General features: G+C 35.6%; 3 protein-coding genes and 1 long non-coding RNA gene across 4 annotated transcripts; 1 reads left to right on the top strand and 3 right to left on the bottom strand.

The window, feature by feature from the left end:
* Positions 1-4,544: 4,544 nt before the first annotated feature.
* Positions 4,545-6,023, bottom strand: LOC142980383 (uncharacterized). Its single transcript, XR_012959881.1, has 2 exons — positions 5,600-6,023; positions 4,545-5,210 (listed from the first exon to the last, which is right to left on the bottom strand). It is a non-coding gene; the product is annotated as an uncharacterized LOC142980383 (long non-coding RNA).
* Positions 6,024-7,943: 1,920 nt separating this feature from the next.
* Positions 7,944-17,294, bottom strand: Karybeta3 (karyopherin beta 3). Its single transcript, XM_076125702.1, has 18 exons — positions 17,136-17,294; positions 16,139-16,372; positions 15,089-15,231; positions 14,506-14,704; positions 13,548-13,673; positions 13,229-13,440; positions 12,740-12,971; positions 12,517-12,660; positions 12,317-12,436; positions 11,878-12,073; positions 11,419-11,571; positions 10,928-11,101; positions 10,539-10,843; positions 10,265-10,405; positions 9,969-10,188; positions 9,562-9,862; positions 9,236-9,449; positions 7,944-9,041 (listed from the first exon to the last, which is right to left on the bottom strand). The coding sequence occupies exons 1-18, from the start codon at positions 17,214-17,216 to the stop codon at positions 8,958-8,960; spliced, it is 3,279 nt and encodes a 1,092-aa protein (XP_075981817.1). The 5' UTR covers positions 17,217-17,294; the 3' UTR covers positions 7,944-8,957.
* A 272-nt stretch (positions 17,295-17,566) lies between these two features.
* LOC142980365 (mitochondrial import inner membrane translocase subunit TIM14) lies at positions 17,567-18,414 on the top strand. Its single transcript, XM_076125696.1, has 3 exons — positions 17,567-17,718; positions 17,827-18,066; positions 18,150-18,414. Exons 1-3 carry the CDS (start codon positions 17,716-17,718, stop codon positions 18,264-18,266), a joined length of 360 nt encoding a protein of 119 aa, XP_075981811.1. The 5' UTR covers positions 17,567-17,715; the 3' UTR covers positions 18,267-18,414.
* A 1,415-nt stretch (positions 18,415-19,829) lies between these two features.
* LOC142980349 (growth hormone-regulated TBC protein 1-A) lies at positions 19,830-27,791 on the bottom strand. Its single transcript, XM_076125695.1, has 6 exons — positions 27,653-27,791; positions 27,382-27,566; positions 26,057-26,323; positions 23,141-23,323; positions 22,087-22,340; positions 19,830-21,938 (listed from the first exon to the last, which is right to left on the bottom strand). Exons 1-6 carry the CDS (start codon positions 27,670-27,672, stop codon positions 21,831-21,833), a joined length of 1,017 nt encoding a protein of 338 aa, XP_075981810.1. The 5' UTR covers positions 27,673-27,791; the 3' UTR covers positions 19,830-21,830.
* Positions 27,792-27,861: the final 70 nt, after the last annotated feature.

Here is a 27,861-nt window from a genome sequence, read left to right as displayed (position 1 = left end):
TTTTCCAGGAATGCCAATATCGCACAATATGCCAATTAAAGTGGAAGGAATCACATTATCAAAAGCACCTTGGATATCAAGGAAGACACAAACAGTAGAAGAGTGGCTATGAAAAGAACTTTTTATATCTGAAATCAAAGAAGTAAAACTTTCTACTGCACTACGACCTTTCCTGAACCCAAACTGCTGATTAGGTAAGAGGTTATTTGATTCTACAAAGTAGTCTAATCTGGTTTTCAAAATATTTTCAAAGAGCTTACCTATACAAGAGGCTAATGATATAGGTCTATATGAGTTGAAGTGATTAGGAGGCTTATCTTGTTTTAAAATTGGAATAACACATTGTGTTTTCCAAGCTTGTGGTATAATTTGCTTGTCCCATAGTATGTTAAAAATATTTAACAATACTTCTTTAGCATTTTTATGCAAATTGCGTATCATAATGTAAGGAAAATCATCTAGTCCAGGAGATGTATCTTTTCTATGCAGCAGAGCAGTGTTAAACTCTTGCCAAGTAAATGGGGCAATCAGAAAATTTGTGGTTACATTACTACTCTGGGAGAAATATTGATTTAATAATTCATTATTTTCGGAATTTACAGGGTCAATCGGAGAAGCAAATTTATCGAAGAATGAGGGAATCCAGTCATCATTACGGTGTCTATTACCAAGTGATAGCCTTTTAAATTTTCTAATGTAATTCCAAATAGTAGTAATTGGTGTGAATCTATTAAATGACTCGCATAAATTGGTCCAACTTTGTTTCTTTTTTTCCTTTAATAATCTTTTTTTCATGGCATCTATTTTTTTATAATTTATAAAATTATCTAAACTTGGATTTGACCTATAGTAATTTAAAGCTTGTTTACTGTTTTTAACTGCTTCAGCACATTCTGAATCCCACCATGGAACTGGCTTTTTCATAATAGATTGGGAAGATTTCACAATTTTAGGAACACATTGTTCTTTAATAGTATTTAAAAAATTACAAAAGTCGCCATATAGTTTAAGAGGATCTGTGTCCTGAATACTAATATAATTATATATTTTCTCTGAGCAAGAGTTGTATTTATTCCAATCAGCTTTACTATATAAATAACGATCTACCGGTTCTCCTAACTGATATTTATCAATGGAGGTTTGGATATCCAAAATTGTAGGGTAATGATAGCTTCCCATAGGATCATCATGAACCATCCAGCTACACATTGGGGCCAGAGATGGGCTGACAGATGATAGGTCAATTGCTGAGGGCATATGGGTACTCCTGCCTACTGTAGTAGGGGAACCTGAGTTAAGTATACACAAGTCACATTCATCTAAGATATTATATATTTCATTTCCACGACTGTCACTTCTGTGGCAGCCAAATGCTACATGATGAGCATTTAGGTCTCCAGAAAATAGGAGTGGTCTAGGTAATCTATTTATTATCTGTTTAAGTTTCCTACCCCTAAATCTAGAACTATTGCCCCCTGGGGGAGGACAGTAGGAACACAGTATGGTCAAGTTTCCATGTAAAGTTACTAGAGATATGGCTACAGACTGTAAATAATCATAAAATGGGATATGTATTGTAGAATATTTGTAAATGTCTTTAATCAAAATTGCTACGCCACCTCTACCATTAAGGCCTATCTGTTTAATGAAATTGTAACCAGTAATAAAAAAATCGGGTTTATCTTTTAGCCAAATTTCATTGAGTAAACAAATATCAATATTGTTGTCTTTTAAAAAATTTATTAAAAGGGGTTTTTTGTTAATAATACCTTCAACATTAAATTGTGATATTCTTATGTAAGACTTATCCATGATTAAGTTTTAAAAGTTTTAATTAAAATATCTTGTATGACGTTGCTAGTAATGGCCCTATTTTCATTGCCTATTGAAATAAGCGCCCCGATAAGACCTTTTCTGATAAAATCGTTATTAATAATTTCGTTAATCAATCTTTCGTTGGAAATTGTTTCAGATTTAGTTGATGCGGCAGTGGGAATAGGTGAAGGTTTACGACTTACTACGGAAGCAAGAGAAGCAGGATTAGAAGTTTTAGTATTGGTTTTAGTTACAGTAGAAATTTGAGGAAAGTTCCTTTCGTAGTTACTTATATTATTATTTCTATAATTGCCAGAAATAACATTGGCATACGTTTTACTTTTCTTAGCTTCAATTTTTTGCCTCTTAATAGGACATTCTCGGGAAATAGCTAGATGTGGACCTTGACAATTAATGCATTTAATATTATTTTTATTTACACATTCTGAAAAGTGATGCTCCTCAGTGCAAATTGAGCATTTTTGACTATTTTTGCAGATTTTGGCACCATGGTTGAATTTAAAACACTTAAAACATTGTAATAATGGAGCATGATACTCGTGTACTTTAAATCTAAACAAATCCAAGTATACATATTCTGGAAGAACATTCGACAAAAATGTTAAAGAAACTGTTTTATATGGTTTCAATTCACCATTTTCTTTTTTTGTAAATCTACGGACTGCTATTATTTCATATCTTGAGCTCAATTTCTTAAATAATTCAGCATTACTTATACTTGTGGGTACAAATTTCAAGACACCGATGCATTCTACTGCCGAAGCTGGAATAAATGCCTTGAATTGATGCTTGCTTAGAAAAGCTTCATTTTTTATAAAATTGTTGGCATTGTTTGATTGCGAAAAGGTAACGCAAATCTTATTGGGATTAATTCTTTTAATGTTCGTGATTCCCTTGATGTCATTTTTAAATAAATTTGTTGTGATAATAGGATTAACATTTCCTATTTTTTCCGATTCTCGGAGGCCCTCGACAAATACGGAAAACTCGCCACTCACCGCACTTTCAGCAAACATTCTTTTGTATTCGGGTTTAATAAATGTTTTGTAGAACTCATCTGGTCCTCCTTGATTCCGATTCGGAACCTTCCTCTTTTCGACCCCTCCACCTGGATCGTCGCCATCTCCATCCGGCATTATATATTAATGTTGAAATATATACAACTATTTAAATATTTACACTATTTACAATTGAATTGGAATGGAAATAATAAGAGAAATAATTTTTGAAAATTATTTAAAAATTCGCGCCTTAGTAGTTCAAAAGCCCGCCAAAAAGTCTACACCGCAGAAAAATGCTCAGTGCTGCCACACTAAAACTATGATGAGCATATTCATTTGGATTACTTTGGCTCGACCACAATAAAATTACAGCCTCCCTTCGCTTAACAACTGTACTACGAATTTAATAGATACAAATGCGGACTTTGAAGTAGACTTGGAGGAAATTTTGGGTGCATAATAATATGATACTATTTAAGTATCAAGGCTCAAGAAAAAATTAAGTCTTCAGGAGTACATAAGTATACGTAAATAAATAAATATCATTGGTCAACTCTCAAACGGTCATTTGTCTCCAAACAAAGCAAAGCTTGTACTAGGATAATCATCATCATCATTGGCCTGTATTAATTAGTGCATATTCCTTCGTGGCTCAAAAGGCCTATGCCAATGGTAATCAAATAACTGATGAACATACTTATATACCGTAAAACGGGGTGAATAGAAACAATTTTCAACTTTGTCCTAAAAATTTGTAGCGAATAACTTGTTATTTTTATTGTCAGGTTGTTTTATATCATGTCCGGCGCCATGAAGAAAGAGTTAAAACCATATTTGTCCAAAAATATGCATAGTTTTACGATATTTCATTAAAAAAATGGTCAATTTCTATTCACCCAGCGATAGGGGTGAATCGAAACGACCAAAGGGGTGAATGGAAAAATTGTGTTTTAAAACGTTTTTTCAGTTAACAATATTGTATTTTTATAGATAAATATACACCTAAAGAGATAAACACTCCAAACAACTCATTAGAAAAGAAATTCCACTTTAAATCCAAAGTTTTGAAAAAAATGTATGGACCATTAAGGCATTCGAGGACGGTTGACTTTGAAGCAATTTTTTGGGTATAAATATCAATTTAAACATTTAAACAATTATGACACCGCAGAGAAGTAATATCGACGTGTAATCATTTCAAATTTGAACAAAATTCTTAAACGAGGAGTACTCAAACATTGGGCTTGAAAACTTTCCTGATTTTTTTTCTATTCACCCCGCGAATTCTATTCACCCCGTTTTACGGTACTTCTAAATACGTACTTATATAGATAAATTGACGACCGATGGCTCAGAACAAAATTAAATGCTCGTGATCAAAGACTTGTCCCAGGTGGGAATCGAACCCACCACACATATCTTAAAGGATTATCAGTTATCCTTAGTACAAACTCTAGGTAGGTACCTACTTAGTTTGAAATCAGATGACCGTGTGTGAGTCGTCCAATAATATTTATTTAGATGGTAGAGAGGTTTGGCTGATGATTGAATCATTAGTTATTCAGCTGTGCGTTTTCCTCTTCTGGTAGGTATGTACCCTGTTCTGGTTTAACAATTGATGGTTAATTTACATTTTAAACCACTTACTGCATGTTTTTTTTTATTGCTGACTAAAATAAATGTGATGGAAAATAAGAAAAAAGAAGCCGAGGAAGAAGTGTTTTTAAAGAACGTAAAAATAAAATGACAAAGTAAGCTATGCTGGCTGATTCTGTTTTCTTTTGTTTTCAATTAGAGTAACATTAACCGGAGTATTGAGAATTTGTTCACGATTTTTAAACATATTCATTTCCGCATTGTTTATCAGCTTGTGTAATTGAAATTTTATATCAGCCTGGTCTGTTTCAGGTAACTTTTTTAGTTGCTTACTCATTGACAAAAAGAAATAGTCATTTTCGTCCACATCAGTTGCTGATCTCTTCTGTGTTATGTTCTGCGACGCTTTCATAATGTGAACCATTTCTTTTAATAAATAATTATTGTCATTATCATTTTCGTTTGTACGTCTCGGAGAAAAACTTGCAGCATATGCCCTTGAAGAGTTTCTTGATGTCGGAAGAATAGTAGGAGAAGCAGGTGCAGAATCTTCAGAAAATTGCAATTCAGAATCTTGTGTTGAATCGTCAATATTTGTATTGCTTAAGCTTGTAACTGTGGGTTTCCTTTTAATATGTGGCAATAAAAAATCCATTTGTTTTTGAAATTTCCAAGGAACTATAATAATTGCTTCATGACCACTCTTCTTCCGACGTCTTTTTAATGCATTGGTAAAGCAGTTCCTTAATTTTCCCCATTTATTTTTTATGTCATCAACTAAAACAAAATATAATTATATTGTTTATTTTCTGTTAAGTGTTTTCTGTTATATTGTTTAGTTTCTGTAAGTTTTTGGCTACAGGAAGTTCATTCGATCGTTAGGATTCAACTATTGCATGGTGATTGAATGGGAATCAGTACCTACCGTACGAGAAATAGTACAAGACAAAGGTTAGGGTCCAATTCATAAGCCAAAACGTTGGAACCATCTGAAAATGGTTAGAGAAATTACTGGACGTTCCCCAATTGCTTTGGGACACTAGGGGGAAAACACGCGATCATTACTCGTCCTGACTCCTAGCTTCTGGCTTAAGTAGATCCAAAGTATAGATTTTTAGTCATATACGTCGGATTATCAGATATAAACAGTCTTAGGCTGTACTTACAAGATGGAAGATTACAACTACACACTCCTAAACCAATTAACTCCTTATTCAGAACCACTGTCACATTTGATTGTCGCAGCTGAAGTTTTTCCCTTGAAACTTTTTTTAATGTGACCCTGCAGCAAGCGTGATGTTCGTAAGAATAAGAATAAACCCAATAACATATTCAAATATATGGATAGTTAATGCTTTTGGCATATTGAGATCAAGACTCATCAAGATGACACATTTTTGCTGGTTCCATTGCAGTTCAACTAGACAAGATTGACAATTTATTCTGGCAACATGATGCTCACATAAAGGCCCATTTAGACGGGGATAGTTTCTCGTACGGTTCCGAACGAGAAACTATACGCTACTATCACAAGCAATAATCGCCATAACACAATCGTATCAAAATGTTTACATACAGGCAAGAACTAAAATCTCGCCTACGATTATGTCATACGAGATTCGCTTATGACTTATCGCTAGGCGATTATTGCTTATGTTCGTTTACACAACGAAGGTATAGTAAGCAGATTGTTGCTTACGATAATCTCAACTTGTATATTTTCAAGGTGATACGAGTATCGTACAAATCAGTTTGAATCGTTTTTAGTGCGAGATTTGGCATTCGAGTTTAGTGATCCGATGAACTCCGATGTGAACTCCGATGCCCGATTCTCCATTTTCGAGAACTGATAGCGACACACAGTGGTGGAATTCAAGCATGCAAGATGACTTTCCAAATGATTCAACGATTGCACAATAATTTTTTTTTTCCAAATATCTCTATATTAAGTTGATTTATTATAAGCTAATTGCCATTTATTTGTTTTGTAATCTACCTTATTAAAGTAAGACTGATTTTGAATAAATACTTAGATAATCAATTGATAGTTAAGTGATTTTGAAATTAATCGTGTTTTATTCATACCTTAATCCTCCAATGCTGTGTAAATAGCTTGCAGAACTTTTACCAAAAAGTAACTTATGGTACACCTAGGTACTCTAAATATTTCTGATAATGTTTGAAATGAATCTCCTGTAGCCAAATATTTTAAAGTTAGGTATTTCCAATTTTGTAGGAGCGGGTATAGCTTGACGCATATTTGTATTACTTTTTTGTATAGATGGTCCAATTTCTTGAAGTAAATATAATTTTGAGTTGAGTTTTCGTAACCCGAAACATATTTTTGAATGTCTTTTCATCGTCCAATTGTAATTCAAGGCACAACGTGTTAGATGCTCCCAAATCATTTCTTCTAGCTATCCATTTTTAACCCAACACCTTTTCTTCTTTTCACTGCACTCATGGTAGGAAATGGCATAAAATCTCGAAATACGATTATTGCTTTGAAATTATGTTTACACGGACATAATAATATTCCATTGCAAGGCAATTCTCGCCCAAAGCAACGAGCGAGGAGAGCGAATGTTTAGACGAAAAAAATGTTTTATATTCTTTCGATAATCGTATCTTCGAGACGAGAAACTCTCCCCGTCTAAATGGGCCTTAACTATTTAGGCGCCTTTGCGTGGCAACATGGTGTTGAGATGAGTGGTAAACAAAATTAAAATCATGCTACTCTCCCAAAAGTTACTGCAAGAACATATTCGTAAACAATAACAATTTATTTTGGGTAATAAATAATATTTTAATGAAACTTACCGCGTGTTTTCGTTTGCTCGGCAATTTCTTCCCATGCATCATTTCTAAGAGAATGATCCTTGTATATAGCTAAATTCGTATCATATAGTACAGGATATTGTTTCACCTGCTCAATTAGTTGTTCGTCAGTCATTTCTCTAAATTTATGCAAAAAAAATTTTGGCTGAAACGATTTTACCGTTCAGTATGAAGAATAGGGAAAAAATTATACGTGATCTGTTACAGTCCTCGAACGACTGACGCGTGGCGTCGGGTGGCGTGTTTACCCCCACCATGGACAACACGCCGACCTAGCACGGGTGGCGTGTGCGCGTATGATGTCACGTCGGATGTTCAGTGTTTCTAGTCTATAGAAAATAAGAAAACAATACATTTGATTCGACACAACATGCATCGCATTTCATCGGATGTCGTCGCGTTTTAATGTTTCCGTCTAATGAACTCAACACGCATTACGTTTTATCAGATGGGGTCGCGTGTTATGTTTCCGCCTTTACACTTAAGCAAAACCTCCAAAAGTTGAATCCAAAGAAATCTGTCAAGCGTCTTTGTCATATAAATTGCTGTTGTAATTAAATTTAATTGGAATTAACTACATATGTTTACCCAATTATAATTTAATGTTCTCTCTTCGTTGCTCATTGACGAAGAATTCAGGGCATGGTTTTTAATATTCATAAAAACGAAAAGTAATGTCAAATAACTTTTATTTTAGTTAAACAAAGAAATGTATATATAATAATTATATATTTTATTGAATAAAATTATTTCTTATAAACAGACATGACGCCTCGTCCATTGCGAGATACAGCCACCAAATTCCCATCGTAGCCGAAATATGGCAAACTATTTAATAAAACATAAATGCAGACGGCCCAATTCTTTCCAAAAACATTTATTTTCATAATATTAAAGAAAACACCGAGTACACGTGAAATGTTCAAACAGCAATATATACCTAATTTTGCCTTTAGGCCCAATACATTTTGATTTGATACGTAAAACGCAACAGCTACAATAAAGAGCCTCCTACAAAGAAATAAAGTTACGGTTATAAAAACAGCCTTTAAATATCGAGAAATAACATATACCATTAAATATTTTACTGCTGATACAACCTCAGCATAACACGAAAAGCTGTACATAATGCGTATATGCATAACACTCGTAATTAACTTTTATAACCTTTTTAAATACTTCTTTTCTTTTATCATAAAATAATTGGACCATCCCCATCATAGTTGCTTACAAAATACCAACATTAAGAAAAACAACTACATATAAAGACAATGAATATGCTCAAAGAGGTACTAACACTTTAATGGCTCAAGCACGAAGTTAACTTCAAAAATTAGTATAAAAATATATCACAGCAATTTAAGTTAAGCCCAACTGATATCTTGCTGAGTGAGATCGAAGGAAAATAATCCTCGAAAGGAAAAGACCTCGTTATTTTTTTGTTACAATATAATTTCTCTGAATCAGTAATTTCATAAAACGTCTAATGACAATATTGTTGTTTTATCATTACAAAGTTTTATACATAACACATTAAGGATGTCATCCAGGCGGTCAATGTGTGAGTTAGTAACGATGAAGAGAGGGGCGTGACGAGGAGTGCGTGACTGGCAACGGATGAGCGCTGTGTGCCGAGAGTGTGACGTGTGGCGGGTAATAAATATGTGGAGCGGGAGCACGCGGCCACTATGTAGACAGTGCCAACTGCAGCGCCTCCTTGTGCTCGTTGCTCAGCTGCATGAGAACCGAATTGAAAAGCTCTGCGTTGCCCTGAAAATTAACGTAACATACATTTTTATTTCATCTCAACATAGTGCGATTTTTTTATTTATACTGACTCATAATTTAATGCAGATAGAAATAGAAACCAATGGACGAGCTTCAGGGAGACCGTTCATCAAGAACAGAAGCTATAAAATAACATCGAAATTGCATAATAATCGTAATTTATAATTTCTTCCTACCTGTATTTGTCTGACGAGAGCTACCATCTGCGCGAAAACTGGGTTATCAGAGGGCACGGCGTCCCTGAGGAATGCTTCGGCGAGCGTGGCGATAACGCGCTGTGGCGCGTCGGGCGAAGCCAGTGCCGCATGACCACTCGCAGCCAATTCACACAGCAACGAGTATACATGAGGCGCTTCTTCGGTGTCCTCGGTCACGGGCAACCATGTCAACCTAACAATCGATAAACTTAAATTACAACGGCGAAGTAACAAACCACAAATATGATATGTACGCCATCGCATCTCTCCAGCGATAATATAAGTCAGAAGGTCGGGAAGCTCACCAATGCCTGATAATTTCATCCCTGTCGATCTGCGAGTGGTTATACTTGATGATCTTGGCGACGGCGGAGATGGCGTTCTCGGTGGCGTTGAGGTTCTCGACGGAGCGCGAGTCGGGCTCGGCGACCAGCGCGGCGAGCAGCGGCACGGCGCGGGCACAGGCGCCCGCGAAGGCGGCGCCGCCGAACTGCGCCAGCACGCCGCAGCCGTACGCCGCCGCCTGCCGCACCTCCGCTTCCGACTCGCGCAGCCCGTTCAGCATCGGCTCCAGGAATATGTCTTGGTATTTCACGCACGCGGGACCTGCGGAACGTCCGTATTTTAATTCATACTCCCCGGAAATCCGAATAATGATCTCGAAGATCTTTATTATTTTTAAGACGCGTGACTGAAGTCTCTTAACCCTCACCTCCGAATTCGATGACGTCGTCGAAAATACATATAGCCCACTGACGGTCCGAGTATGGGCGAGCGGGTGCCAGCAGCTGAACCAAATGGGGCAGGAGATTGTCGAGGTGTGGGAAAAAGCTTTCCCTGTATGCCGACATGAGGGCGTGCAAAACGTCGGCGACGCGCGATAGACCGTAGACGTCTTCATTGTCTTCGTCAGCCAGTTGTTCCTCGACGACCTGGTTATCAAAAAGAAATGTTAGAAAAGAAATAAAAAAGATTGAACTGAGCGAAATTATGAGGTGAAAAGCGTACCTCATCGTAGTCCTCATCGGCACGTTTTTGACGACGTTCAGTGGCGCGTTCGAAGTGTTCAGTGAGTAGTTTGTTAAGGATTCGTAATACCTCAGTCATCATCTCATCAGATAGACATCCGGCACCAAGCAGCTCAATGCACTAGAAAAATAAGCAACCAAATTAGCATTTCAATACTTAAATACCCGTATTAATCTACATCATTTGGACCACAAGAGTGGTAGATAAAATACTCTGAAATGGTTATAATACTTAAATTAATAAGTCGTATTACCTTAGCAAGGCTGTTAAGAAGTTCTACTTGTACTTCTTGCTCAGGTTCAGAGTCGATGGCCTTAAGCAGTTCAGGCAGGATGTAAGCCCACATGCCCTGGATGTACTGCGGGCCGCGGATGCGAGCACACTCCAGCAAGTACGGGAGGGACTCTGCTGCCGCCGTGCGCACATTGTCGTGGAAATAGAATTTCAGCATAGGCACCATTAGTTTTACTACATCTTCAGCATATTCGGCGAATTCCTCCTTCAGTTCCCGAGCATAGCACACAAGCATGTCGCAGGCGGAAGCTTTGTCTTCAAGACCTGATAATAGAAAATATTATTTAATGCTCACCTCAAATGAATAATATCTGTCAAAAATCTGTTATGAGGAAAACAAAGTCATACCAGCAGTTTTGATGCCGAAATTTTGTTGTTCGCCAAGCGTGACGAAATGCCAGTCAAGGTCACCTTCGATGGTCTCTAGGTCGTCGTTGTCCAGCAACGCTACCTCGGGTTTCATGGCAGCAGTGCGCATGACGGGTTCCATCACCATTGGAAGGTATTGAGCGAATTTCTTGCCTAAAGAAATATTATTATAGTAAATAATGGCACGTATTTTAACACTAGACTGATTAATTTCCACTTATATATGTATGTCTGTGAACTGAGATCCCTTACTTTCTATAGGACAGGAAAGAAATGGAGCAAATGTCACATTTAATCTACCAATGATATGGAAGTGATGCACTTTATAATGTAAGTGTATCACTAACGAACATTGGACAATATGAGCTGAATGAAGCCAAGAAGAAGAAACTTTGTAATTTTTGTAATAATAGACCTATATTGATGCAGGTATAATAAAATTCTGGTAAGTACTATAAAATGTGGTTTACCCATAATTCTGCAGATTCGTGACCAGGCAGAGATAAGGTATGAAGTTTGTGGGTCATCAGCTGGAAGCTGTTCTCCTTCAGTGTGGGTCTTCAGCAGTAAATCCATCACTTCAGATGCATCTGATGTGAACTTTTCTTCACCGACAGCCAAACCTACAATTCAAATAATTATAATTTATTTATTACTGTTCGATTATAACTCTGTTTTAAGTTCCCATCCAGTCTTTAACATGCAATTTTAAGAACTGAATTGACAATAATAATGATAACAAAATATTACAATATTTCCAATGTTATCAAGGGACTGACACATAAATGTATAAGGAACATCACGCGCTAATTATCTTGATATTTAATCTTGTAAGATTTCAGTAGCTACATCAATAATGAAGCAACACGAAATCAAATCTTACACTAAAAATGTAATCAATGACATTTTTCTTATTAAAATGAACATACCAATAAGGCTGACACACTCGATTGTTTTTCCACGAAGCATTTTGAAGTCGTCAGTGGTGGCGTTAGCGATGATGTACTTGAGGCAAGGCATCAAGCGGTCATAGTATATAACGAAATCTTTTTCTACAGTGTCGGCCACAGACGCGATCGTTGTGACAATTTGTTCTAGCACAAGCTTGGTGCCGCGTTCAACCAGCTAAAACATATTAAGTACACCATGTTTAGTTCAATATTTTATTTGCATAATATATGATACAGATAAAATATAAAATGTTTAAATGTATGTGAACTGAGATCCCTAACTTTCTATCAAGAAAGAAATGGAGCAAACGCCACAATTTGTTCTCCCAATGTTATGGAAGTGATGGACCTTGAGTTATAGGCATATCACTAACGAACATTGGGTACAACCAAATAACAGATTGGATTTTTTTCTTACCTCTTTGAATTTTGTGGTCAAGATTACTTCAAGCTTGCACATCAGAGGATCAAGGTATTGAGTGAGAATTGGTTTGGGACAATCCTCACTGAAGTTTACAAGAGCTGCAGCAGCATGAGCCTAACAGACAAATAATAAAATTAACATTGGAAAATCCATTGTAAAAAATGCTTTACACTTCAAATAATAATGTATATTACCTGCACGCGAGGGTTAGCATTGTCATCAAGCACCATCAAGAGCCCGGGGACAACTTTGTCGTGGAATTTCTTTTCAAACACTGGGGCAAAGTCAGTCGACATCTGACCAACGGCGTTACATGCGGCGTAACGGACACGAGGATGCTGAAACATTTGTATTGTGTCATGAACATATTTGATATTATTCTTCAAAATGTGGTTTAATAGTCATACTAATACTTACAGGGTCAGTAAGATAGTTAAGCACAGCAGAGACAACTTGGTCAAGCATCTGTTCCATCTGCTTATGACAACCTTCGCCGGCCGAAGAGACGGCCATAAGCGCAGCGTGGCGGCGCCTCCAATCTTGGGATTGCAACATTTCAGGCACCTGGCCCACGATCAAACTCAACATGATCTTGCCACCGAGCCCACAGCACATGCGGTCAAGAGCTGATTCAGCAGCTACATAGTTTCTGTAACAATAATTTTTCTATGTAAATAATTGGGCTTATACTTGGACTCTCTGTTGATAAAGATATTTCATTATAATCAAATTGTATTTGTTATCAAGGGACTGACACCCAAATGTATAAGGAACATAGAGTGCTAATTATCTCGATATTTGATCTCGTAAGTTTCTATGTGACTAAAACAAGAGTGTTGCAGCCAAGAAACAGAAACTTACCCCTCGATTTATAAATAGCTAAAACTTTAAAATTAATATACTGACTGTTCATTGTCATCTTCAGCGGCGTCGTCCTTGAGGGACCAGTCAGGCTCGTCGTCGAGCTCGCACATCATCTCGAGCACGAGCGGCGTGAGAGTGCACACGCCCTTCGGCACTTGCTTGCGCACCATGGCGGGCGCTGTCTCGCAGAGCGTCACCATCGCTTCCAGCGCCAGCTGCCGCCAGTTGTCCTCAGCATCTTTGTCACCTACGATCTGGGTACAACCAAACATTTAATAAGTCTGTTAAATTGTACAGAAAAAATCAAGCAGTAATATCAAAATGTGTAATATGTTGCGAACATTGTGTAAAATCTACAAACCTTTATGCAAACATGGAAAATAGGCTCCAGTTGTGGTCTCAGGAATTTTGGTGCAGACTCAGCTAACTCAATAAGCACTTTTAGTGCAGAGTCGTCATCACTCTTCTCAATCGATTGAACGATAACCTGTTGAAAACATATTTATACATTGATAATGTTTTGTAATCGCAAGTTAATGTTACGTAACTACGAAGTTGAAATGTCTGGAGAACTACTATCAAACTCCATCCTATTTAAAGGATGATGTTAGCGAAATTCCCAATTTGTTCTTGCACATGTTGGCAATACCACATTCTACATGAAAATGAGTATGTAAATATGTGCTTCATAATAAACATATTATATCGCAAGATTTGTCCATAATTGATCCAATTGATTTTCTCTTAGGCATTTCAGTTACACCTGTCTACATAAAAAAACAATGGATTTTTAGTTATTGTAATTGCCACGTAAAAATTACAAAATTAACGCCCACCGAAGATACATCTCATTTTAAATAGTATCAGTTGTGTGTCGGATTTTCAAATGGTATCAATACAATGAGAGATAAAAATCACCTATCAAGTACATGCAGTCTAAATATAGAACAAATTGTAATAACTACACAATGCTTTGAATCACAAGTGGTCAACAATTTATGTAGTAGTATATTATACTCAGCCATTATAAACGAATTGTTGAATTGACCTTTACAATTGTTTATCAAATACTAACACAGGAATTCTATAAAACAAGTTTGTACATTTTCATTAGTACAACAAATATGGAATTAAGAATAAGCCTTGTGCCAAATACAAGCCATGTACTAAATACTTAAAAATGCGATCTAATGTTTTTCATTATTTGATCCATGTGAGAATCTTATGTACATAGAAACATGAAGACTTATCTCAGCCAATGGGGCTTTTGCAATATAAATTACACAATAAAGATTTTTTTTTCAATATTTCACACATACCTGCATCAATGGGACAAGAATATCACTGAAATGTTTGTGTATGGCAGGCTCTTTGTCGTGAAGCAGTATGAAAGCGCCCACGGCCTTCACGGCTTGGGTGCGAAGAGCCTCAGAGCTGGACTGGAGAGCAGACAGCAGCATGCGTTTGATCACTGGCAAGTTCTCATTCTGACGGTGCCCAAACACACCAGGCACTGACCTAATAACATCAATTACTCTATTAACGTAACACTTCGAAAAAAAACTAATGACTTTAATCTAGACTAGAATTTATGGAAGGCCCACACTGTTTATATCTTGGCAATAAGCCAATAGTATTAAATCTAAGAAAACTATAAAACTTCTCATTAACTTGATAGAAATGTAATTGACATAAAATGTCTGGAGAACTACTATCAAACTTCATCCTATTAAGAGGATGATGTTAGCGAAATTCCCAGTTTGTTATAGCACATGTTGGCAATACCACATTTCTAAAATAAATGTGACATGTAAATATGTGCACAATTTTGGAATACACATACTAATCTCTTGCTGGATTAAAATGTGTTATCTGACATAGATCTAGAATTAAATAACTTACGTGAACATCCTAATACCAGCCTCTTGTAGGTTGGGATCTTGTGCACCAGCACAATTGAACATAAACTGTAGAAATTCAGGCCATTGGTTAACGCCATCATCATCAATGTGATTTCTTGCCAATTCTGATACTACATCACAGATCTAAAAAAAAAATATACTTAACATTAGAAACAAGGCAATAGACAAATCGTAAGTATTGCGAAAAACTAAGAAGAAAGCAAAAAATGATATAGGTTAAACTAAGTCACATGGATTTCCCCTACAGAAAAACCTTAGTGAAAATTTCTTGAATCTTCCAAACAGAGTATAATTCTAATTAACATAGTGACTATCATTATCTCATTATTAACAAATCAGAAAACCTCTGACCTTAATTGAGTGAATGCACAACTCAATCACATGTTATCAATATACCAATGACTAATAGATATTATGTACCTAGGTGTACATTTAATAAATAATTTTCTTCGGAAAACACATGCAATATTAATATATTTTCACACATAATTTTATAATATTTAAAAGAATTTCTTCAGCAAACAAGCCTAGCATCCACAATTAACACAATAGATAACAATCTATTGATGACTTTTTTATGGCTTCTTTGTAACTAGTTGGTATGCAATGACTCACCCACTGGGTTAGTACTAAATATAGGATGAAATTAGATTAAATGTACCAAACTGATTCACTGTGCATGACTCAACATTCCAATTAAGAGTTACACAGCTGGAAAGGGAAGTACCAAAAATACAATTTAAGTAGTCAAAGATATGATAGGAGTAATCCTAAAGCTGAGATAAAATCTTAACATAGCACACAATATTGATAAAAAATGTATGTACCTATGCTACAAGATAATTTCATCAATTTCTTGTGGTACAGTGATCTAAAGAAATGTGCTGGCCTCATAATACAGTTATGGTACAACAACTATGGCATGTACAGGTTTCACAGTCTGCTGACTCAGCATGTAAATTACCCAGTTTATGAGCACACACCCACTGGCAACTATTCAATTACTAGTATGGTTAAAATGGCATATAACCTTGCGTCGCAACTGCTGGCTGACTTCCATCTGCAGTGTGAGAAGGAGCTGTTCTCTGAGCGCTGTCTGCTGTTCAAATGGCAGCTTTGGAAAGAACTCAAAGAATTCAGCGCTGAACAGCCGGCGCAGCAGCACGGCGGCTGTCTGCCTTCCCTCTTCACCAAGATCGGCATTTTGAATTGCACCCACCAAGTGGATCACTTTTGTCTCAGTCGGAATATTGTTGTAGGCATCCTGGTAGAATAAAAAAAATACGAAAATAAAATTATATGTCCTAGTTAATGTTTTTAGCGAATATTGAAATTGGGGAAGTTTCTCTTAGATTTGACACTGTCATGGTGACATGTTTTTCTTTGTTGACGAACTTATGTACGACTTATAATACTAAAATAAATTATTTCCTTTGTGTCTTTTGACAAAGTAAAACTTGGCATATGCTAGATAGGTATAGCAGCTATTCAAGCAGATAGAATTCTTGACTAATTTAATTACAAGTACTATACAATAAAAAAATATGTTTTATACATTCATATATTATTTTTAGCGCTATTAGCCCGATTGGAATTTGTGTAAATAATTCCCATGCGATTCTGTCGTAAAAACATGGTGAAATATTTATAGATATGTTTAGCATGACTGTACTGTAATAATGTGGTACTTTTATACAAGTATCTTCAGCTGGCGTAACCACATGCATGAAACGAAAAGCCCGGCGACAAAGATTAGGCGGTTAGAAGCGGTTCTTCCACAATAAACATCTGGGTACAAAATGTGACTTTGGTTTGAATTCATAAAATATTTTCATCTTAACAGAGACATAAATAGAAGACATGCAGAGATATTATGCTAGTTGGATTGTTTGAAAAATTATATTACACATCCTCCATGACCACGTTTTGACACGAGGCCACATAAGAATGTTAGGAATAAATGCCGGCTATTACGACAGCATTCAAGGAAATAATATATCATACTATATTATACAGAAATTACTTACTTCTGCTTGGGATCTGATGCCGTTATCTGTTGATAATAAAGTATTTAGTAACTGGTAAAATTGCGCCTGATCTCCTGCCATGTTGAACCTCTTCGAAAAGGCCCAATTTTTTTTCCTAAACTTTTATTTGGCTGGTCACTTCGAATAGTCGTGTTGCCAGTATTATTTAGAAAAAATGTTATGAGTTTGACTGCACTGAATAACTATTTACGAAATAATTAGATGAATTTTGATGAAATTGAGTTTAGCTCTGGTCTACTTTCCAATAAATTGGTGTTTTTACAGTAAATTGTTCTTTTCAACTATAACTAAACATCAGATCGATTAAACAATAGACAATCTTGATGTACTGAATGAATGAACTACGAAGTAATCTTTTTTATTTACTTTTATTAACATAGACAATATCAATCTAAACTGTCAGTATTTGTCAATTGTCTTGTCAGTAGATTGTCAAAATTTACTGAAAAATCCATACAGTTTGTGTAATATTTACAATTTTGATTTTCAATAATAGTGTGATAAAAATTAAAACGTTTAGTAAAATTAAAAATACTGTTATTGTGTTACAATAACTAATATGGTCAGTGTTAAAGTAGTGCTACTTTTTTAATGAAAATTTTAGACATAACCTCAAACCCGTAATAATTAGAATTTTTATCTGTAACCTAAGCATTTAATTATTTTCCAGGCAAGTTCAATAATTTTAGCGGGCTTAGGGATGGCCGCAGTAGGCTTTGCCGGCCGATACGTCCTTAGACAAATGCCTAATGCGTCCACAAAATTTGCTGAAGCTGTCAGAAATCTTCCAAAATTCGACGCAGATAGTCTTGCTAACTCTAAATATTACAAAGGTGGTTTCGAACCAAAAATGACTAAAAGAGAAGCAGCCTTGATCCTGGGAGTGAGTCCTACAGCTAGTAAAGCCAAGGTACTACAAGTTTCCTAATGTCCCAGTATATTTCATCACATTATTTTGATACTAACTAATAGTTATTATGTTGATGATTACAGATAAGGGATGCACATAGAAAGATCATGCTGTTGAACCACCCTGACCGAGGCGGCTCTCCGCTGATAGCAGCTAAAATTAATGAAGCCAAAGACCTTTTGGAAAGTGGAAAGTCATGAAGTTAAAGCTTAGTAGAAATTGTGTATATAGGAGACATTGTTATAGAATCACATAGAATTTTAACTATTCATTTATATAGTTGAACAAATTATTTAGAATATTTGTTTATAAGGGTAATTATAAATAAAATTCATTTGAACATCTCAATAGTCTATTCTGTCACAATAAACATCCAAACATGTATTATGGCATATCCTAACACAGTTAATTGAAACTCAGGCAGAACAGCTCGCTAATCACAGCACATACACAAGGATCCAAGAGAAACCATCAAAAGTGTATTTTATAAAAATACATACAAACATTCTAGGTATAGTAAAAATGTTTATGTGAAACTTGATAAATATAGTTTATAAATCCTACAAACTAGTACATTTGTCCCGTTGTGTTTGATCTACCAATATCCCAACTTTAGTGCTGTTACTTTTTAATTTTATTATTCATGATTGTCTATAGGACAAAGGAGATCATCCACGCGCCATACATTTTTGGGCCTTTTTTCAAAGTGCCGGCCAACAAAAAAAAGTGGCATGTATCGATAGAGCTAGCCATTTGAAGCAATAGTTAGTATGGCACGAAACCGGTAGGATCGCTTTGAACCGAGTTATACAGGTTTGAAGATTCATAATATTCAAACATTAATTCATTCCTGAAAGTGCTGTGAAACATAAAATAATGATTGATTTTGCTAGAATTAAATATCTAAAGCAAATGACCACTCTGAAGTTGATTTAAGGTCGTAAGCACACGTATCAACTCGGAAACGGGTCGTCACCGTATCAACTCGAGCTCATCAGTATTATTTGTATGTAATTCCCTACTGTAACACACTTATCGGAATCGTTATGTGATCGCCCCGGCTCACGACGATGGGAGTGGTGCGTATGCGCATTATGCATACACCAGCACCCAGGGTGGAGTGCGGGACTATGTGCAAATTCCGATAGAAAGGCGGGCATACCTTCTAAACCGCAACATGTGTCCTCATAACAAGGGCCCTCATCACAAATCGTGCCCGAAGCACAAAATATTGTTCCACATGCCGATGAGTCGGACATAACAACCCAACGGCAACACTCTAGAATTCTAGATGACCTCTTACCTAGACGATGGTTTGTTAGTTGCACACAATCGAGGGTGCGGCCCCTTGGGTTCGCTAAGGGAGGATGCGCTGACCTTGCGCTAGTCGCCAGTGACCAGTCCAGTGGCGACGCATTAAGGCGCCGGGGGAATCAAACTCGCACCTAAGGGGCCGCACCCTCGGTTGTGTGCAACTAACAAACCATCGTCTAGGTAAGAGGTTATCTAGAGTGTTGCCGTTGGGTTGTTAGGTCCGACTCATCGGCATGTGGAACAATATTTTGTGCTTCGGGCACGATTTGTGATGAGGGCCCTTGTTATGAGGACACATGTTGCGGTTTAGAAGGTATACCCACAATTCTATCTGAATTTGCACATAGCCCCGCACTCCACCCTGGGTGCTGGTGTATGCATAATGTGCATACGAACCACTCCCATGGTCGTGAGCCGGGGCGATCACATAACGATTCCGATAAGTGTGTTACAGTAGGGAATTACATACAAATAATACTGATGATCTCGAGTTGATACGGTGACGACCCGTTTCCGAGTTGATACGTGTGCTTACGACCTTAAATCAACTTCAGAGTGGTCATTTGCTTTAGATAGTTAATTCTAGCAAAATCAATCATTATTTTATGTTTCATAGCACTTTCAGAAATGAATTAATGTTTGAATATTATGAATCTTCAAACCTGTATAACTCGGTTCAAAGCGATCCTACCGGTTTCGTGCCATACTAACTATTGCTTCATATGGCTAGCTCTATCGATACATGCCACTTTTTTTTGTTGGCCGGCACTTTGAAAAAACGCCCAAAATGGATGATCTCCTTTTAAATTCAGAAAATTTTGAGAATCATGGACCTATTATTTTTTTTTGTTTTGAAAGTCAATATTACTAAAATCTATGGAGAATGGAGATATATTTTTTTTTATTTTGTTGTCAAGTTGCCATAATGAGCTTTGCTTACAAAAAATGCAACTTATACATTGAGCAATTAGTACTAATGTCTTAAATTAAAACAAGATAATGAACTGTCTAATATACTTAAGCAAAATAGATATGTAAAATTTATTGTCGACATAATAAAAAACATTATACAGCTCCTTCAAAAAATCACATTTTAAAATAGGCTCTAATTTAGTACAAACAAGATGTTCAATGACTATGTCGTAATTTGGAATATATATTGAGCAAATAATAGTTTCAACAGCAACAATTTTCATTTTCAAATTATATAGTTGATAAGAAAAGAAATTAGTGATATTTCAGATTTATCTAGACATAAATTTAATTTTTTTGGGATAATTTCAGTAGTTGCAACTGTAATTTAAAAGCTGGTAGATGTGGACTTACTCTAGTATGAAGTAGGATTAAAAATAAATACCATAATAATTGTAGTTTGGGAAACACCTCAATAGTCATTGATGTTTTTAACTTGTGTTATACTGCAAGTATTCTATATACATGTATATTATTATATTTGCGCATCATAAAATACAATGAAATATATCCAAAATATACTTAGCACCTAATAATATATCAAATGACATAATAATATAGAAAAAATATATGCATTATGCAAATAAATACATAAAGACCTCAATTCGATAAGGTTGGCAAAAGCTATATCTAGCTATAACTATGAAAAATATCAATTAATTATCATAATATTTTATCTGCTAACATTACGAGGAAATTTAAAAACCCATACAATAATTTACTAAATGTTGTTTCCCTTTATACAGTGCTAACACCGCAACCAACATTTATAATAGCTAACTAGTAAAATGCTCACTTTGTTCATACAATACAGGTACTATCTAAAAAAAAACTGTCAAAGAACAACAAAAATAATACTACTAACAAAAATACTTTAATGATATGCAAAACAACATTACAACTTATTTCTAAGCTTATAAAGAAAAAGCAAACATGTTGCTAGGTTTGTCATGACTTTGAAATAAAAGGTCAATTTCGGTTTATAAAACTTATTTTGTCACAAGGGCCGACCACAGATAATACATGCAAAGCTATAAAGACTAGTTAGGTTTGTACAAAATCGCAACAAGCTAGATAAATATATCGTTAGCGGCGAATAAAACGTGCGCCATTTATAGAATTAAAAATAATTCTGAAACACTGTTGTAAATGTAAACACTCATGGTTATGCTAATTTTCGAATCTATGGGGCAACGTGATTTGATTATTGAAATATTGTTCCGTTGACCTCGGAAATAAAATTATACGCGGAGATCAAAGGTATGTTGTGTGTCATACATAGATTGGGCATTATTACGAAACATTGCTTATCGATAGATAGGAGTTTATGTCAAAGATCTCGTATAATAAGTCGACATAGAGTCGAATTTATCGAAAAGAAGAATTGTAATAAGGCGGATAGTTTAAGTAGTGCATGTCACATGTATTTGGTTGTGTGGGGAGAATGAGATCAAGTGTGTGGCACTGCGTCACGCTGTTCACCGCAGTGGCTCCTTCTGCTGCTGCTCGCGGCGCTGCTTCGCGAAACGTGCCCTCAGCTTTATTATAGTCGCGTTGGATAGAGTTCCTGGTACTTTGAAAATTGCCTGCAAGAGAAAATGGTTATTACATTTAGTTAATAGTCATTAGAAAGTCTATTACCATCTAAAAGTACAGTCTAAAACGTTACTAAAAGCCCTAATGACCCCCCCCTTTTTAATGGGCCAATTAGTGTAAATTTCAAGAAGCACACACCTGCATGAACTCATGGCAGTGTAAAGCGCTGGCATTCTTCACAATAGCCTTGAAACACTCCGCCAGGGAGGTGAAGTCATTGCAAGCCATAATCTCCGCACGGTTGTTCTTGATCAGCGTCAAACAAACGCGGAACAGGATCTTGGAGCCCTCGTAGAATAAGCAGTCCCATATTCTTAGCACTGTCTCGATAGGAAGGACCTCAGCGAAGAGGCAAACAAACCATTTTGTGGTTATCACTGCCCATGGCAGACCTGGAAATAATGATGAGATATTTTTAGTATAATGTTTACTTACGGAAATATTTTTATTTCCTTCTAATATGGGAAAATTAATAATATTAATATTACTATAGTACTACTTAGTATAGAGCCTTGGGTGCAAATTACGATTTTGGCGCATGAATGAATGATCCGCAGCATATGAAGACTTAAATTTGGGAATGCTCAGAATTCTTAATTATAATCTTGATAAATAGTGCAAGACAAAGCTTTTGTTTTGTTGTCCGACTACACAAAAATACGCATAGTTTTGACATCATAATCAATTAGCTCACATCTATATTAGGTAGATATATTCTACCAGCTTAATGTACGAGGAGGAAGCAAACAAAATGTGTAATAGACTCTCCTTAATAACGTAATAGTGTTATGACGCACACGTACCAGTATTCGTAATATAGAAGAGCCTTTTAATCTCAAACATAGTCTTAGCAAACAAGGTCTTAAGTATGTCGGGCAAATATTAACATATATGAATCATGTTAATCCATTATTAACCGACTTCGAAGAAAGGAAGAGGTTTTCAATTCTTCGGTACTTTCTTAAGTATGTTGCTTCATTACTTTTTATTGGGTTGAATTTAATAGGTTTTTCATTTGAAAGGTGATATTCCCCAAATAGTTCAATATAATTTGATTCAGATTTGACGAGTCGTTTTTGGGATAGGTATCCTTAAAAATGCAGTTTTCGTCTACATTGCGGTCATAGACTTTTCTTGGAGTACATACTGATATTTTACATCGAAGTCAGTTTTTAGTAGAAATTATACGTACCCAGGTTGATAACGTGTTGGTGCACATCGGGCACCTTCGACTTGACTAGTTCGGACAGAACCTCTATGTCTACGATGAGACCGTCCATTGTTCTAGTGTAGTAGTCCGGGAGAATCTTCTCCACCAGCACTTTGAGAAGCCAAAACGACGTCTCCTCGCTCTTAGTCGCTAATAGCAGCAAACCTATTGGAATAATAAATATTGATAAACCCTAGACAAATGTATACTGATCATATATTATTATGTAGATAAGGTCTTGTATTAAGGTGAGGTGCATAGTGCTCGTAACCGGCGATTTGTATGACAAGATGTATGGATGTGAATGCAGCAAGGGACGATTGTAAGGATATTACCAAGTGGCGTTCTCTCGTCTCTACCTTCCCTAATGAGAAACAAGCCTGATTTTATGTATGTACTATGATGGTGCATAAGACATCGGGAGTTTCCAGGACAGAAGTGATGAGGTGCTTCATACATTAATAAGTACTTATTTGAATAGTTTAATTATATTAAGAGGTGATCGTTGATATGAGGACATGCTCTTTAAAAGAATATTATCACGTATTCTTATTTAAAGAATTTGATAATTTTATTTTTATGATTAAGTAAGTATAGGTACTATTCATATTCACGTCTGCTAATTTTGTACTTAGAAAATAATCGTTAAAGGTAACGTACGCAAATGGGTTTCTTGATATCTGCCCTTAATTACAATAGGTGAGTTGGCGAAAGTAAATTGATATAAAGGAAGGTCTAACTACTGCGGTTTGATGACCGTGATCGGGAAAAAACCGTCATTAACTCCAATTGTTTGCTAATGCATGTCAAAATCAATCGTATTTCTTCGTGCTATTAAATAATGTATGACGCAAGGAACTATTTGTATAATATGGAATAGATTATAGCGGTAAAACTGGTAAATGGATAACAATAGTCGATTATTAATAATATTTCGAGATGCTTCTGCGGTCACCAAACCGGTATCAAGCGAAAAATATCTAAAAAACTACGCGATGCGGTAATCTCCGATAATTATTTAATTGATGTTTAAATGATTTAATTGTCTATATTGATACGTGTATCGTAATCTCTGGCTTCTCTACGTTCAGAGTGCAACGAGTAAAAAGATAAATTAAAGTCAGTCGTAATCACTGATCGACGATAAGTGGGTACAATCAAGCAATAGATAGATGGACGTAAGTTTAAACATTAGTTTTAATTAACATTAGTAAAAAAGTAGTTGCATTATGGGTTTAAAAAAATACATAATATCACGCCTTTTTCTCACGGGTTCGGCAGAGACCAACGAGAACGAAAAAGAACGCCACTTGGTACGATCCTTACAAACCTCCCTTGCCTCATTCTCATTCGTATATCTAGATATAAAGTACCGCCGGCTACAAGTACTTCGCACCTGACCTTTTTTCATGGTGGGTTTTTCGAACAAACCTATATCAAAACAGGGGACAGTCTACGACAGTCATTTTGTCTGTATGGCATGACTTGTAAATACAAACAATCGTATAAATTATTATACCGCAATAAATTAATTGCGATGCACGATATGTAAATTCGGCATATGATGTCATACAATAAAATATTGCTTGTTTACCCTTTAGAGTACCATAGGAGGGTGGCCGTAAACCGCAGGAAATGTACATTACCTATCAGAATATAGAAATACGAAACAATAAAAAAGGCCAAATCAATCATGTTTGTTAAATAGTTTTTTAGTAATTATAGTTAAATACCTATATCATCTGTGAAAATTTCAACTGTCTAACAATCGCGTATCATAGGATAGAGCGTGCTGACAGACAGACGGCGAAATCTTAGTAATCGGGGTTCTCATTTTACCCTTCGGTTACGTGTACAATGTACAAAGGAATCATGTCAATTATTTTACAACTAATGTGTAAATGGTATAATCAATGGTCTATAGTTCGGGGATTGTCTTATGCTGGGAGACAAAACTAAACTGAGTAGCGATAAGCACTGAATATACGATGTAAACACAGTTATTACACTTAAACTTGAGATAACAAGAGTCAGCTGATAGTCGCGAAGGTAAACGTTACTAAAAAATATTGATTAGACAGATTAAATAGAGCAAGGGCAAATGGAAGATGGTAAATCTGTTGCAAAGAACTACTATCATATAACTGAGCTGATTTGAAGATAAAGTTATCGTGAGCGATTATTGCATAATTTATAATCGTGTTATGGACTTTTCTAAGAATGATTTAATCAAAATAATACTCCAGTAAAAATTATATGATATTTCCAAAGAGGTTGATTTGGTACTCTGTAGTCGCGAAGTGTATAGCGAAATTTAATGCCTGTGTCATTCGACACCTGTATGTACAAAAAGGCACATCTGTATAATAGTGTAGATAAATTAAATAAGTGATTGACACAGATGTGGAACCAGAAACAAAGGATTTTTTGCCGTAAAGCCAAATACAGTTAGGTTGTAATGTATATCTAATACTGCAGATTTTAGAAGCAAATAGCAGTGGTTTGCATACACATTAAATTATAGAACCTTTCATAACAATTTGAAGTATTTTTATCATAAATTATTCACATGCAAAATAAAATTGGAATCCATTGATGATTCATCAAATCCATGCAGCATTTAAACCAATTTAGAAGACATTAACAATTTGACCTCCCACAATGAACAGGTCATAACTCAAATAAGTAGAGTAATTAAAGTAATTTTATGGTTCTTGAACTCAAAACGAAACACCTTTAGGAGGCAACTGTCTGGAACAGTCATTTTCTTGGAAACTATGATTCAATTTGTAAATATAGAATTTTTTGAGAGAAAAACATTTTTGGTACAGGAGTCATAATTGCAGAATGAATGCTCGGAGCATGATTAAGATATATTTTTAAATAGATTTCACTCACCAGCAATATAATTGAGTCCCTGGCAGTATCCGACAACCCTGTTGTTATGTGCGTATGCTATGAGTATGTTGAACAAATGTGTTTGGTGATTAGCTTCCTTCGTAAAGTATATATTGTCAGGAAAGGTACGTGGCAGATCCGTCTTCACCAGATCCACCAGCTCCTTTTCAAATGGGCCGTCTAGTATTTTTTGGTACAAGTCTGGACATTGGTCCCTCATTTTGTCTGCTTCTGATATAGCCATCCATACTGATGGCCGATGCTCGCCTAAAAATAACAAATAGATTTACATTTTTATTACATGCATTTTAAAATACCATATCCTAGGGCCACTTCAAGGATAACAAACTGAAAACAATTCTATGCTCTATACCAGAGCAATTTGTTTATTACTAAGGAGCATATGGACTCAAGGCCTAATCCCTCCCTCAATACAGGAGTAGACCCTTGCCCAGCAGTGGGACATTAATGGGTTACATTTATTAAGGACCATATCGGGTATGTAAATGGTATATAGGCAGAGTCATTTTCGCAAACCGTACTGTTTGTACATGAATGAATATATCCTATAGACAACCTTCAAAGGTAACGTGAGAATATGAACTTGCACTCCAAGGTTAACAGTTAAACCAATATGCTATTACCGATTTAAACCAGTCCATCAATATATCAAAGCAATGACCTTGCTGATATGATACACATCTCAAATCTAAACTCCTTTCTAGCTGTATCACTTTTGTTATCAGATTAGTGATACAAAACATTATGATATTTACATTCATTAATTCACATAATTTTGTCTGCTGTGTATATTTTTTTGTTACAAACTCTTTTGTTTTTAAAAACAATACAGCATTTATGGTAATGACTATGGTTTTTCATTCAAGTGTCCATGTGTGATTTATTGAGATAAGGCTTTTAGTTTTATAGATTCAAAGTAATTCAGAACATTTAGTTGAAGCTTAACTTTTATTTCTCAATTTTATTTAGAGTTTAAACATTTTAAATTAAATGATGACTTATTAAACAGGGTGAGTGTTAGTGATATAGATTACTTGATGTGAGTTAAAAATATAGGGTTTGAATTACTAGGAAGATGCTATTAAAACATTAATAAACTTATTCACACAAAATAATGTTCTGAATGTGTGTTATAATACAATAATATTATTAGTTATTCTTTCCCAGTAGTAACAATAAGGAAACAAAAGAAATTTGTATAACAATAAATACCACTCACAGCATGGTATTTATATAGTTTAACACAAAAAATGAAAGTTGGGTGAAAATTCACACGGCATATAAATGTAAACAAAGAGACTCACTGGGTACTCCTTTGCGGACGTATCTCTTCACTGTGTTCGTACGTTTGACCGACTTTCCTTCGCCGAGTAAAGTGGCCCATTTTTGCGCCCTAGTTGCCAATACCTTTAAGTAATTCGACATAAAGTCCTCATAGCTCTCGTAATCAAAGTCCTCGTGTCTCTCAAACCCGTATTCATCGACCGCGCTAAAAGCAAAAGTTAATTTAACAAACAACACTCGATAATAACACGCTAATATATTCACAATAACCACCATTGAATAATTAAGTACCTGAAGTTAGATTGAGCCATTCTGTCGTTTTATCTGATTTATTAGTATTTTATAAAGCATAATAAAATGTAAATTGCGGTTTTTAATTTTTGTTAGATCCGATACGCCCCAAATACCCCACTTCGATCACCCCCACATGATGAATGAATGAAAATGAATGACAGCAATGACATTACCAGAAACGTTGAAAAATCTTACCAACATTTAAA

The sequence above is a fragment of the Anticarsia gemmatalis genome, chromosome 2 (genome assembly GCF_050436995.1).
Source record: "Anticarsia gemmatalis isolate Benzon Research Colony breed Stoneville strain chromosome 2, ilAntGemm2 primary, whole genome shotgun sequence".
Lineage (NCBI taxonomy): Eukaryota > Metazoa > Arthropoda > Insecta > Lepidoptera > Erebidae > Anticarsia > Anticarsia gemmatalis.
The sequence above is the reverse complement of the archived record's forward strand: the minus strand, read 5'-3'. Positions and strand labels throughout refer to the sequence as shown.